This window comes from Microplitis mediator, chromosome 5, assembly GCF_029852145.1.
Source record: "Microplitis mediator isolate UGA2020A chromosome 5, iyMicMedi2.1, whole genome shotgun sequence".
Classification (NCBI taxonomy): domain Eukaryota; kingdom Metazoa; phylum Arthropoda; class Insecta; order Hymenoptera; family Braconidae; genus Microplitis; species Microplitis mediator.
In genome coordinates, this window is record NC_079973.1 from 10,629,612 (window position 1) to 10,645,275 (window position 15,664).

At 33.0% G+C, this 15,664-nt stretch overlaps 1 protein-coding gene across 7 annotated transcripts in view; it reads left to right on the forward strand.

The window, feature by feature from the left end:
* LOC130668593 (homeotic protein ultrabithorax) overlaps window positions 1–15,664 on the forward strand; it is a 639,564-nt gene that overhangs the window by 451,170 nt on the left and 172,730 nt on the right. For 4 of the 7 annotated variants that reach the window (XR_008990046.1, XR_008990044.1, XR_008990048.1 and 1 more), the window contains one exon: window positions 1,271–1,503. Coding sequence is in view for 2 of the 7 variants with exons in the window: in XM_057470954.1 (XP_057326937.1) it covers window positions 14,888–15,581 (694 nt within the window). In the remaining 5 variants the exon portion in view is untranslated. Of the gene's footprint in view, window positions 1–1,270; window positions 1,504–1,714; window positions 1,971–14,036; window positions 15,582–15,664 lie in introns of those variants that run through there. The other 3 variants (XR_008990047.1, XM_057470954.1, XM_057470955.1) reach the window with 3 other exon arrangements.

The window sequence follows — 15,664 nt, forward strand, 5'->3', positions numbered from 1 at the left end:
AGAACAAAATTGTGTTGAAAATTGCGTTATAACTTTTTTTCTGAATTTTTCTGAAAACTTCGAAAGGGAATTTTTTGTCAATGTCTACAATAATTTTCTGAAGAGGGAGTGAAAAAAAAAATAGTCGTTCCAAACGGACCACCCTAATATACGAATATATTGTATTAGTCTCTTTATAAGCATCTTGCAGCATATAGTTTGTGTAAAATTATATTATCGCCTTTACAATGAATGCACACATAATATGTTTAGCGAACTCATATGTTTCTTATATACTGTATGAGTATCATAATTTTTTTTTCTTTTAACCGCTTTATCGTATAAAAAGTTAAAATGTGTAACTTTGATATGGAATACGTAACTAAAAGAGCTACAATGTCTTCACTATACTTTACAAACCGAGTACTGTTGCACACTTAAATACTATTTAATCAATTTACTCTTTACTTTATTACTCTGTTTTTTATGCTTCAATGAGTATTATTGTATTAATTAATAGCTCGTTAGTCAGATAATCATATCAGCATCCTTACATTTAAATATTAGTTTTGAGAAAAAATTAAATTGAGTGAATATTATTTGTAGTTAATTATTCTTAAAAAATCATTTTTATGGCTCATAAAATTATGTCAAAAAGTGACAAAAATTTGTTGTATTTAATTATGTAAAATGATTTGCAATTATTTACAAAATTACCTTTAAAAATTATGAAGATTTGGGATCGTCGTTAAGTTTGAGGGGCAAATGAAAGTATTAATTCGGTTGACCGGGAGCTACACTCTAAAACCAAGTGTGTTACAAGTGTATTATTTTAAAAAATATTAAATGTGTTCTGTTTAAGGCCATAAGCGAAACTATATTTTTTTGTAGTCATTTAAAACACGTTTCACGGTGTATTAAATATCTACAGATTGCTTATGGCGTTTCAATGTTATTTGGGAAGTACACACTTGGTTTTAGAGTGTATGCTTTCCTACAGGAAGGGCATATCTGTGTGGAAGAACATTAGTGTTTGTAAACGCAGATAAAAGAATTACTGACCTAAGTCGCAAACTAAGATACACTTTGAACCTAAATGAGCATTGAAAACCTACATCATAATGTCTATAGACTTTTTAGGACATAATCATTGTAAAAGCTTGAAATGAACCAACCTAGACTTACAAAGGCTTGAATTGAACTTACTTAGACTTAAAGGCACGAATTAGACCTGCAAAGACGTATGTCTTAGAACTATTAACTAATTTTTTCGTTTCGTTTTATTTTTCAGTGCAGCAACAAAAATCGAATGTTATTCATCTCCTGCTTACTCTTCAAATAATGAAATCGACTGAAAGCTTCTAGTACATAAGGATTGATCAATAACTGTTCATCGCAACTAGGGAAAGTACAACTTCTCAACTCGCACAAAACGCTGTTCTAAGATATGCAAATTTGTTCAGCAAAATCACTCCATCTATCTGCAATGGAAATTCCCAAAACAATAAAAAGCTTCATTTCAAGGTAGGAATTACTTTGAGGCTAATAAAACATTTTTAGAAATTTACTTTCTGAATGGAAATTATCCACAAGCATGATTTGAAATACTTTAGGATGATTTTAGTTCAAATCATTTTGAATCAGCTTTTTTAATCGGGCTAAATACTGAAACTACTATTATTCCAAATTCTCAATTTTAAACAGATTTCGTCATGTAACGATATTCACATTACAGACTAAATGAGACTTAACAAATTACGTAAGCTGTTGACCAAGACCCGGAATTATTTTTCGACTACGAGCTATTATTTTCCTAGCTCTTCAATAAAAAAACATTGAATCGTTGTGTATGGATCCAAATTCAACTTTTTGTTTTTCATATATTGCTCTTCTTATAAGTATGATAATCTAGAGCTATGTGATAACTTATAATGAATCACATTATAGGTCATGTATTTAAAATTTGTATCACTTGAAATTCATTTAATAAAGCAATGGGTAATTCAATAAAATGATAATTATCTATTTCATCAGTTACTATGTCCAATTACAATAATATTACAGGTACACGGAAAAAAAAATAGGTGCAGCAACAAGAAACATCCTGTAGTAGCATCAGGATTTTCCTGTTACAGCAACAGGACACACCCTGCTTCTACAGAAAAAGTCTTGTTGCAGCAACAGAACAAAATCCTGTGGTAGCAACAGGACGAAATCCTGTTGCTGCAACAGGATTTTGTCCTGTTGCTACCACAGTATGTGTCCTGTGGCTGTAACAGGACGGCATCCTGTTACAGCGCCTATTTTTTTTCCATGTATAGTTTTCAAAAAATAAATTGGGAGTACTAATAAAATTTTTAAATAAAGTTCAATACTTGAAAAAAAAAAAAAATTAATTATTGAATACATCAGTCAGCTCATTTTTCAACATAAAAAAAATCTTATCAAGCTGATTAAAAATATTTATTTTTGATTCAATGGCAAGCCTTGTAAACAACATTAACCAAGCAATAGCTTTCGCCGCCGCACTCTACCATTAACTCCGCGTATTTATAGGCTCGTTCATTTCGTTTTATGTTTCAATTTAGATGCATTGATACTCGTTCGTTTGCATATTATAAACTACTATTCATTTATCCACTTGAATGTTGCCCCGCCTAAATATTCATTATTACGATCCCTGCATCGAATTGACACCCTCTTTTACTCAACCAAGATATTCTACACCGACCTATTTATTATTTGGCTATCGCCATTCATCTTTACGTTTTGTTGTGATACTTATTGGAAATTTTATGTCCGACATTTCATCACGATTATTTTTTTATTTATTATTTATTTCTGTTTATATCTTAGCATCATTCAGATTTATTTTCTAAACTATCAGACCTTCTTGAATTTCAGTCGAATATTATAGAAATTGATGATACAATTATTATTTTTATTTATTACTTACACAGAAAAAAGCGAGTAGTATATTCTTCAATGTAATATAGTAATCATTACCGTACAGTATATGACGTGGATTTTTTAGCTGCATTATTTATTTGGCATAGTGATTTACCTTATTGTGAATAGTAGCGCTATATAGCCATACTATAGTCATACTACGTCGGAATTATTACAATTTCAATAAAGCTACTTCCAATCCAAGGTAATAGGATTAGTATTATGCTAACGATTTATAATTAAAAAATTAGGTTATTCAATTAATAATAAATGGCTTTGATTCCTGTGCTACAAAGTGATATTCACCAGTAGCATAGTTACTGTGTAACATGGTAAATATTACCAGAAAAATGGCAATCATTCCCATTCTACACAGTACCGCTTCTCATTTCTTGAAAAACAGGGCTGGTTACCATGTAGAATAGTTATTATTACCATTCTCTTCTCTCTTGCTCTCTTTTAACTTACATGTAGAACAGTTACTTACAAAAAGTCATTCTTATTAATTGCTATCAAAATTTGGGATCAATTAATATCAGACCTTGATGCATAAAGTACTTATCGAAAATTTAGATCTACTTATTATTCATTATTTCTTGAAAAAGATCATGTACTTTTGTTCATGATAAATAATGAAGAACTGTATTTTTTTTTAATTTTATAATAATATTTTAACATTTTTATGGACACAATACTTCATATAAATTGCACTATTTGTATACTTTTCCTGCTTACGGCCTTAAGGGACACCAGTTTCAGGACCAATAAATCTATTAAATGAATATATGACTACTTCTTTAGTATGAATGATGACCATAAGTCATAATAAACCGAACGTCTTTAAGTGACAACCCTTCTTAAGTATATCAGGTAGAAAGAACCGTAATTATTATTTTTCTGGTTCAGTCAGTTAACACTCATTTACCTTTACACCTCATAGATAATGAGATGCCAGAAAGTCGTTTTTGTTAATGACTATTTTCATTCACTTCAATGACACCCATGACCACTAGGGTATCCACATACACAAATGGTGCTGGTGGTACTATTCGATGCAAATTTTCCGGATGATTTTTGTAAATACCTATGCAAATACTTGCTGTTAACACTTCATTATAGCCGTGACTAATTTTTTGGGTTTGTTGCCTAAGCTCTATACAATAGTACCGTCCACTGACAGAAGGATTTGTATTTAACAAATATTTCTTACCATTTAAGAAATATTTGTTAAATATAAAGAAATGATGTATTAAATACCAAGATATTTTTTTAAATGCTAAGAAATCCTTCTATCAGTCTACTAATTGACATAAGTTTTCCGGATGATTATTCAATTTTACTACTTCACTCTAAAAGTGAATCAGCGAAATTCACTGAGAAATATCAAATATTTACTAATTTATTGTTATAGCCGTACCTTTTTAGAATCAGTGGTACAACTATTACACTTAATTAGTAAATATTTACCAATTTTCACTAATTCAGTCTTAAAAAATAAATCAAAATTTTAAAGACAGGTGCACTAGTTCAAAACAGACCAATCTTCGCAAATGCAATCAAATTTTTGAACCCAAGTATACTAATTTAAAATCATATTAAAATTTAAGTAGGGGGGTGGTGTGGGCCCCATACACAGTAAAAAATATTGTGTAAAATCAACACAGTTTGTGTGTTAAAAACGGTTGACACAAAATTTGTGTTGAAATTTCGACACAAACTTTGTGTAACCCCTTTTTAACACAAAGATAATGTTGAAATATCGCCACAAGAGGGCGCAAAGTATTCCAGAGTAACACACAAAATGTGTTAATAAAGAGTGTATAACACATTTTTTATGTTAAAAAAAAAGTGACACAAACTTTGTGTTAGTTTAACACACTACGATTTTTAACACAAACCGTTTTCGACACAAATACACATTATTTTTTACTGTGTAAGAAAAATAATTATAATATAATTAATTTTTTTTACGCATTTACTTCTTTTTATACCCTTGATACTTATTTTCACTCCATTATGCTGCGTCGATTAAAATTAGAAAATCGAAAATTAGGGGCAAAGTGGACCGTCCAAAAAATTTCGGATTTGATATTTTTTATTCTTTACACGTGTGATATTTGTAAATAACTATAAGACTATTGTATTTTAATAGTCTGCTGCGATATAACTTTAAAACGTAATTTTATTATCTTTAACTTTCTTAATAAATTATATTTAATTAACAGTTTTGGTGGTCTATTTTACCCCTCATTATATAAGAAATTTCGATAAGCTTATTATTCGTCCGAATTTATTGGCGTATAGAAAATTTTGAGGCGCCCACTTTGTCCCCATATTTTTTGAAATTTGAAAATTCTAAGGGGCTTATTTTGCCCCCTCCTCCCCTATTTAAAATTAAAAAAACTGCAGCTTATTTAAACGTTTGCATAATTTCACAGTAAAATAACATACTTTGTATTACAAAGAAGCTTATGATCAATTTTTTTTTAAACCAATAGGTATTAAAAATTAATTAAAAAATATACCCATGACGAATTTCGGTTTATTATTACTGACGTGATATTCACAATCATAAAAAATAAATTGTATACATTGGCTGGTTATTAAAGACCCTTGTTACGTTAAAAATGCAGTAGAACAAGCTGACCGATAAGGTAGGCAACATGGACAAGTATCACGGTGAAACATCAACGAGTTTTCAATGTACGTTTAAATAAATTGCTATCCAATTACGCAAGCGTATAGCTCCGAGCAACCAAAACTCTCTCGGAATAAATCGATTCAATTTATGTACACTTATATTCTTATATATATATTTGCCTTATGATCTTACAATATTATCAATAAATGAATTATTAGCTCTTATTGATTACTCAAACAATCGTTACTAAAAGTTGATAATGACACCGATCCACAAATTTTTCCGACGCTCAGTATCATCATGAATATTCAGGTTTATCATAAAAAGTTTTGTGGTAATAAAAGAAATTCGCGATGGGTAAATGTCTTAAAAATTTACATTTGCTAATGATGTATATAAACGAAAAACATATCGACTGCGAAATGTTGTGTTGGCGTACCGTAGTGAGGAATAATCGCCTGCAGGATGCAAGAAGATGCGCCACCATTCCGCTAGATGGCAAAAGGAATATCTTCCTTAAGATACCTTTATCACTCGTTTACCTTCACCGTACTCGTCACTGCCAATCGATATCTATAAAACATAGCTTTAATTTTATGTAATTTACTTAAGTGACTTAATATGTTATTTATTAGGTACTGATAGTCATTTTTCAAGTTAATTATTATACGTTCGTATAAATAAAAAAAAAAATTATAAATGACAACACTGAAGGATTTTAAATATGAATATCAATCTAAATTATTTATTATGACAATAATGACCAAGTCGATTTATTGATTACTTTAATATAATCAATGAAATGGAATTTTACTTATTATATTAAAAATAATCTTTAAAAATTTTCATAATCAATTTCAAAAGGTTCGCTAGCTTATGACGTCATACACGTGCGTGAAAACTAAAAAATTTTATAATTCAGAAGAATCACGATCGGCATCAATTAAAGTCAGTTAAAAATAAATGGGTTTGCGCACACTTGCCCCATATGACTTTATTACTCTCGTAAAATATTCAATATCGCTTTCTGTATAAATACAAATTTGAATCGACTTAGTGTCTTAACTAGATCCTGAGATAATCTGTGACGATAAATAATAAATTACAGCAATAATTTATGAAAAAAAAATTTTTTTGTTCGTCAATTTTATTTGGAAAGGGTCTACTATAAAAAAAAATCAATGTAGCAACAGAACACTTATTTACAAAATTATGAACAATCGAAGGGTGTTCGAACTTAAAACCCCCAAAAACCACATTTTCAACCTTCAATTGTTTATATCTCAAGAAAAAATTTTTTTGGCTTATGGAATTTTGAATATGAGTAGAAAAGGCTTCACTTTACCGACTTATGTTCATAGTATTACAATGCAATTTTTTTTAACACAAGTTATTGATGTTTTAAATTGAGTCAATACTTTATGACTGGATAATAGCTACTTACACTGAAAAAAAGGATTTTTTAGTTTCAAATATCAGCAAAGTCCCTCTACGTCAAATTGTAAAAATAACATTATTTCTAAGACGTAGCAATTATAATTTCATATAAGACTGTTTTCAATCCTTAAAAACAAACAGGTTCCCAACCTTAACATTTTGTGGTAACAATTAATATCTCACGTATTTACTATTTTATATAGTATTGTTTTATTCAAGCAACAAGGTTTTGAAATTACACCTTAAGATATAATAATTCACAGAATATTTATCATTCTCGAGAATTAGTACCCGTTTAAAACAAATTCGTTCCAAAAAAGTACGATATCTGGATCTTCTAAACTTAAAACCGATATAGAACTTCGAAGCGAACTTTTTTTGAACTTTTGTATTTTTGATAGTAAACAAAAAACAATTTCTATCCAGGACTTCATATGAGCGAATTTTGAATAAAAAAGATCTTTTCAAAACATTTCCCAAAACGCATCTTTACTAGATTTTACCCTCGTTTCGAAAAAGTTTAAAAACCTCTAATTTCGAACTTTTTATGAATGTTTTTTGATTCTTATGGAGCTGTTGGTTTTTAGAAATGGGAACTTTTTCGGAACGAAGGTACATTATAAGTTATGTAAAAAGAAAAAGTATAATAAAATTAATAAATTATCTTGAAAGCTTTACTTTTTACAAAACTTTGTAGTAAAACGAAAAAGAAAATTATGACTGGGGGGTTTTTATTCAAGCTTCAAAAATGCTTTTACGATCATAAGACAATTATTGATGGAGTTTTTGTGTAGCTCGGGTAAAACTAAAATGAAGTTCACCAGAGGATACAATAAACGCTAAAGTCGACGTAGCTGACCAAGGCGATGAAGAATGAATGCTCGTTTACCAAGAGCTAAGATTTACTCGGCTCGCGAGTGCAATGTCCTCTCAGTCTTCCTCTTTATATTTTTTTTTATTCTCCTTACTTTTTTATTCACTTTTTTTCTTCGTTACTATCGTTACCAACTACTCAATAAACTTCTTCGGTGTTACCTATTCGTTATTTCAATTTTGGTTAATGTACTCGATGAAAACAGTTGTCGTGTTCATCACTAAATTCATAAACAATGTACTTTTATAACTTCCGGCTCAAAAAAGTGAAAATTTTCAAAAAAATGGAAGCTATTGGTTTCGGAACGATTTTCGAAAATCGAGTTTTCATCAGAAGTCGACGTTTTGAGGTCCTAGGAAGTTACTCTACTTTCAGATGGACGTCCGTCCGTCCGTATCTGTGTGTGTGAGTGTAGTGTGAAAGTTCTCTGCGGCAGTCGACAGGACTCATCGAACTTAAAGTCGATCAAATTTTGAAATCGATCGGCCGAGTTGTTTTCAAGTATTCAACACTAATCTCTTCTAACAATGTTACGATATTCATTAGCCAGAGAACTAATGAACACTAATAGAACATTATTCATAATCAACCAGTTCCAATAGCTATTCAAGATTCATTAGTCGAAGTACTAATGAACATCGATGCAACACTATCTAACACTAATCACATCTATTAGTTGTTGGAATGTCAGGAAATGCGTGAGCTATGCAAAAGGAATTATAAGGTTTTATTAATCACTGTGTTACTTTATTAAAAGATAATAAACTATTACAAGAGAAATGTTTAAGTGTATAACTGAATCTAGAATATTTGTAAATAGCAAAGTATGAATGAATTTAATGTGACGTATTGAATGGTCGAGATCTTCCTTCAGACTGATTTGAGTGACGGTCATTGGGTCATCGGAAAAGGTCGCAGGTAACAAAATATTACCCTTACCCTCTCTACAGGCCTGTGCGTTACCAGTCATTTTTCGTTGCTTATTTCAACAATAGGATTGAAAGATTCATTAGTCAGAGTACTAATGGTCACTAATAAACCACTTATCAACACTAATGAATTCTCAATAGTGTTCATTAGTTTTTTTTTTCGTAGAATAGTAGAGTAGCCAATAGAATCAACCGTTTTTCCGATTTTTTGTCTTCAATACGATCAAATTAGTCATATCAATAAGCTGCTCATTATTTACGCAAATTGAATATAGGTTAGAAAACAAAAGCATTTTTTCTTCAAAAAATAGAGTATACATACTCTATAATCTTAGATAAATTTTAGTAAAATCTAGACTGTCAAAATATACTATACTCTATTATCTCACAATAAAATTTTTTAGTATTCGATCATTCATGATTACATATGAGTCAAGGATTTTTTACAATACAAATAGATTTTTACTGATACGTCTGCGAACTATTTTTTTCGTCATATTCTAAAATTTCTTTGTTTTTTTTGTTTTAAGTTTGCTTTCATAAAACTCATTATAAATTTAAACTATGTGAATCCAGCTGCTGTCTAAAGTTACCGCGTTATAAGCTTTTGGAGTAGTTAAATTCAACTCGAGATGCTGAATAAAGTTGGAAAATTTTATATTAAAAAGCCCAAGAAAAATCATACTTGAACTTCCATTTCGGGTTACCCTGCAAAAGGATATTCTGAGAGAAACCTTAGATGGACATGATTAGGTTTGCTTTTATTGAGGCAAATAATCCTACTCTCTAAAAACGAATTAGTTAAAATCATGTGACAATGACTATTTGGCAGTGAATAGTCATTTTCACTTATTGCCAGTGAAAAGTATACAACTATTTAAATTAGCGCGATACTTATCACTATTGAACAGTGAATGGTCACTATTTCACTATTTCAAATTTAAGGGAGTAACTAGAAATTTCAAATCTGAAATTTTTTCCGTATCGTTAAATACTTATTTTTATTTTATCAAAGCAATCAACTCTCTATTTATAAAAAGACTTCAAGTAAATAACTTAAGTCATACTATTATATAAATAAAGAATTACTTTGATAATTAAGTTCCCTAATAAAAATTAATTTTACAACATACTCACAAAGTATAGTGATTTTATCGGGGAAATTGAAATAAAACTACAAATTAAGTTGCTCTAACGTCATTGTCGGATAACAGTATAGTGTTGTCATTAAATGAATCCCCGGCTGGTCGTTGGGGTATCTCCAATGGCGCTTTGAATGGGGCATTAGACCCATTTTAGCTACCCATTTTTAACTCGTCTCAAATGAGAAGAGTCTCTTCTCCATCTCACGCCCTCGTCTCATTTCCGACACGCGCCTCACAGCACCACGCGAACAGAGCTTAGAGGCCCTGACTTTTACGATTCTGTTCGAGTGGTCGTAAAACCCAAGTTTACTACCGTCATGATTATCGAGCAAACTGCCTGCCACCTGTCGGAGCCCCACAAGTGGTTGAGAAATTATGGTTGACTTTTTTATGAGATAGTTCTTCATTTACATTGACTATCAAATTTATTTATATTTTCAACTCATACATAAAAATTTCGGCTATTGTTTTTCAGCACTTTTATCATCACGAGCACAGTCCGCATAGCGACTTACTATTCCGTTCAGTCTGACTGAATATATTTTTTGCTCAACAAAAAAAAAATGGAGGTTAAATAAAAAGTTAGCTAAAGAAGTCAACTAACAGGTTCCGATGTGTGAAAAAATCAAATATTTGAAATAATCGGTCAGAAAGTTTTTGAATGGCTATAGCTGGGCTAGAGCAGCTTATGACGGACATTACTCGGCTCGTTACAGAATAATTTACGAGGTGTAAACTGTAGGGGCGATAATCCTACGACATTTACATCCTAATAAACAGTTAGATACTGCGATAAATAGCATTACGTTTATTTATTTGTTTGTTCGTCTCTTTTTTCGATGGATATGAATTTTTTTTTTATTCTAATCGATAAAATTTTTAGCTTTCCGTATTTACGACCAAAAATGTGAAAAAAAAAAAAATCAATTTGGTCGAGAGGGAACTGAGGTACTTCCGGATGTACTAATTTTTTGGGGCCTCGAATACGTAAATTTTTTTTTTTTTCTTATAAGAATAAGTTTATGTTGTAATATCTTTGTTTTTGGCCCTAGTAACTGAATTTTAATAATTTTAATAATTTATTAATGATATTGGTTCATATTTCCAAGTATAATTTTACAATATAATGAGTAAATTAAATATTATTAGCAACAGTCGTATTAATTGCTTGTTTTATAATTCATGGATTTAACAATTTGATGTTTTTATAAATGAGGTAATTATAGACCACGTGTTTTTGAATTGGTTGAATTTAATCTGAAAATTAAATTATTACTGATTACTGTTATATTAATTCAAATTAATTTTATAATTTATTCAATTCGTAATAAGAATAATGAACTGACTGTGTATATTTTAATTATAGTACCCGAGGAAGTCAGGAAACTGATGAGACGTTGTACAAAGTTTTAATAAACATCGAAAAAATTCTATCCAATTAAGAGGAGAATTGAATCATATTAATATTCAAAGAAAATAGAAAAAATTTTCAGCTACCGTTCAAAATAAATTTTCATTTTTTCCGGGTAAAATGGGGGACCCCGTAAAGATATCATTGGTTTCCATGAACTCAAAACACCATTTTTGCAAATTCATAGTTGTTTTTATCACATACATAGACGATCTTGACTCCATCTCTTATTTTTTAGTCAAATCTCACATTTTCATTGTTCATTTACTGTCTTAATTTTTAAATAGTGAAAATAGTGACTACCTACTTCTAAATAGTGATTGTCACGTAATTTTTAAGAATTCGTTTTTAGAGAGTAGATCGTTGTAGACAAAAATATTTTTGTTGTAAGCCTAAAATCATGAAGTCCTTGACTCACACCTCCATGTTTTTGCAATTTCCATGCTTTTGAATCGATCATGAAGTCTTTGATTTACACCTCCATGTTTTTGCAAATTCCATGCTTTTGAATCGATTGACATTCAGGTGGCTCAAGTGCGTATAGGTCAAATACGCGACGCATTTCATTAAAAATCACGATTTTTATCAGTGGATTAAGAAAAATTGCATCTCACATCATTATTGGGTGTAACGGACGAAAAAAAAATTTTACCTTTTTTTAGTATAAAACGAAAATCATCAAAATTTTCTACTCATACTCGATTTTTGAAAAAGTTTAACTACTGACTTTAAATTGGGAATTTTTTGTTGATCACTATTTATTGTTAACTTTAAAGTAAAAGACTTAAGTCAATTTTAATTTAAAAAAAAATGTTTTTAAAAAAGCAGTTATATTTTGTTTCGAGTAATAAATTAAAAAATTATTAAAAGTTAATTAAATTTCAATATTATAAAAATTATAAGTATTGTCCAGTTGATTATTGAAATACACCTAAAGTAATTTGACACTGCGAGTTCTTCTATTGCAAATTGATAAGAAAAAAAAAAAAAAAAATTTTTTATTCCATGTTTTTGCAAAAACAGAATTTTTTAAAGTATTAAAAAAAAAAAATTCATTGCAATGCTCAGCTATATTCACAAAAGTGGATCGTTTAAAAATAATTTCATTCCATGTTTTTGCAAAAACAGAATTTTTCACAGTAGTATAAAAAAAATTCAAAATAATGCTCAATTATATTCACAAAAGTAGATTGTTTAAAAATGATTTCATTCTATTCAAACATGATTTCATTCCATGTTTTTGCAAAAACAGAATTTTTCAAAGTAGAAAAAAAAATCAAAATAATGCTTAATTATATTTACAAATGTATATCGTATAAAAAAACAAACTATTTTTTACTGAATGTGAGGGGTACCCTCCCCTCCTCCCCCCTAATTACTATAGTAACAAAGAAAACAAACATTCGATGTCCCACAAAACAGCATATATCGAACACACAAATGCTCAGTAAAGCGGTATCTTGAAAGTGTGATCCTGTAAATGTGTAGTGAAGCGGCGGCACTTAAACGACGTAAAGGACGCGTTGGATGGACCAATAATCGTTTAAACCACGTTGGGTTACGACGATGCTGGCAGTTTGAACGTCCAAATGGGTATGCCGGGTTAGTTCATGGTAGATTTCAAAGGTGGCGCCCTGAATACCCATAGCTTGGCGCCGGCACGCGTGTCGAGCGCATCGCGCGAAGTTACGTGCTTTGATAGAGTGTGGTGGGGGAAAAGGGGGGCGGTGCTTGTCATGATATGGGCGTTGTTTTCAAACGGGACTACTTTCTCTACGCGTAGTAGTTTCGTCTGATGCTCGTGACGAATTCAATTCTGATTGGTCCTTAAGCGCAACTTTCCCCCCAACCCCTTCTTCCTTCTTAAATTCTGTAACTATTGTACGGATTCAAATGTACACTCAGAAGTTTTTATTTTTCATAATCTTGGCTATTGTTTAAATAATTTTTTTTTGCCACGTATATTTCGATCATTGTTCTATTGTGATAAATAATTAATCTGTTATTTTACCACCGCAACGGCATAGAAAACTAAGAATGAAACTGCTAAGCCCATAGGCTGCTCTTTTGCCGCTTTATCTTCAGCTGCTGCTAGCGACAACTACTCTGATACAGAATGCGGTTCTGAATTTAATCCGGCGGCACATTGGAAAGTTTGTAAAATTGCCAACAGGGGGCACTGATCTGCGCCAAAAATGAACCAGAGGAAGTGAGACAAAAGAGAGAAGAGAAAGTGAAAAAACGATAGCAGCAGCAGAAAGGGGGAGTGAGCAAGCAAATTATCGAAGTGGGAGAGAAAGAGTGAGAGAGTGCGCATATTAAGTTTGGGCTTAAGAGTGGGAGTAAACAAGAGAGAACTCAGCAAAAGTGATTGAGTTAGAGAAAGATGAATGTCACGTGTAATCGAGACGGGTAGAAAAGAGAGGGTGGAAATGGTGGAAACGAGACCAGAGTGAGGAGAGCTCGGTTATCGCTTCAGAGGGGTACCACACGTGAGGAACAAAGATGGCGATAATGGTGCGCGCTTTGTCTGCACACACGAATCGACTAGAGGAGGAGTGAGTTTGTGGATTGAAGCGAGAGCGTAAAGGAGAGAAAGTAATGGCCATTATAAGAGCAAGAGAGAAACCCCGAGAATTAAAGCGAGAGAGAGAACGCAAGAGGCCGGAGTTAGGAAGAGACGGACTGAGTGTACAGAGTGGCGGTACACGGGGCGCGAGAAAAGCAGTAGTGTGCCGTGGACCACCGCACTGGCATACCGTGGTTCGTTACGATTCCCTTAGTACAGCTTGCGTACTTATCCAACGTCATCGGCGATTCACATTTTCTCAAGTGCTAGTGCAGTGAAGATCGAACGACCAACCGTCAAGCTCGGTCATTATCAAGTAGCTTTCATTAACGCAGTCATTTAATTGCCTATTAGAAATTTATCATTGCTAGATATATATAGTATTATTATTTATTTGTTCCATATATATTTGTATAAAGATAATAATAAACAGAAGGTGCTTGCGATTTAAAAACCACATCGATACCTTGCATCAGGTCTTTAAAGAAAGGTCGCGTGCCGTTGGCCGCACGGGACACCCGAAGCGGCGTTTATAGCCCGTCTTATTGCCCAGTTTATTACATCGTAACGGCTTAACGATAATCGGCCACACGGGCCGACGATTTCTCCGCAGAGATCATCCGGTTGAACAGAACCATAAACACACGTTGTCATGAGCTACCCAAATACGTGTTACGCTCTTTTTAACTATTGACGATTGACAGAGCAAGTTTAGCTCACCGGCCGCCGATGACTTTTACGACCTCGCGGCCGGTTTTACCTTGTTTTAACTTAGTGGTATCTGTCTCATTGACACTTTATTGTTTTATCATTATTAACTGGTGATCATTATTGTTGATAGTAATAATAAAATAAATCGTGTGATTGGAGTTAAATACCCGATAATATACGATTGAGTTTTTTTTCGTGTTAACCGGTGTTTGAGTGCAAGTGTGTTCAAGATACCCGGGATAATGAACTCATACTTCGAGCAGAGCGCGAGTGGCTTCTACGGAAGCCACCATCATCAGACAAGTGCAGCAGGTCAACATCATGATCCAGCGACCGCCGCAGCCTACAGCCGATTTCCACTTGGTCTGGGAATGTCACCGTACGCATCCAGCCAACATCATCACCACACATCCAGCGGTCTTGGGATCCATCCTGGGAGCGGGACTAATACCAGGCCACCCCAGGATTCCCCGTATGACGCGAGTGTCGCGACTGCCTGCAAGTTGTACTCGTCAACCCCTGAAGCGACTGGACACACGACATCCTCGTATTCGAGCGCAGCAATAAAGGATTGCAAGCAACAGGAACAGGCTGTCGCTGCTGCTGCAGCGGCTCACCAAAATGGGTATGCAGCAGTGATGGCTGCAGCCGCTGTCAAAGACGTTTGGCAGTCAGCGACGTCAGGCGCCAATGGCCAAAGCAATCCGGTGGTTCGTCCATCCGCGTGTACGCCTGAAGGCACGCGAGTCGGCAGCTACGGCGGTCTCGTGGGCGGCGATCCCGCCTCGAGTCCCGGTAACAACGGCTCCTCGAGGTCCCTGACTTCCTCGTGGAACACCTGCAGTCTTAACTCCACCGCGAGCCAACCGGTCGCCACTCAACTACACCAACAACCCACTGGTAACCATACCTTCTACCCCTGGATGGCCATAGCAGGTGAGTTTGCATTAATAATTTCGCGTGTCCGATTATCATAACAGCCGGGATGAAATATTGTTACGAACGCGTGCAACAGAACA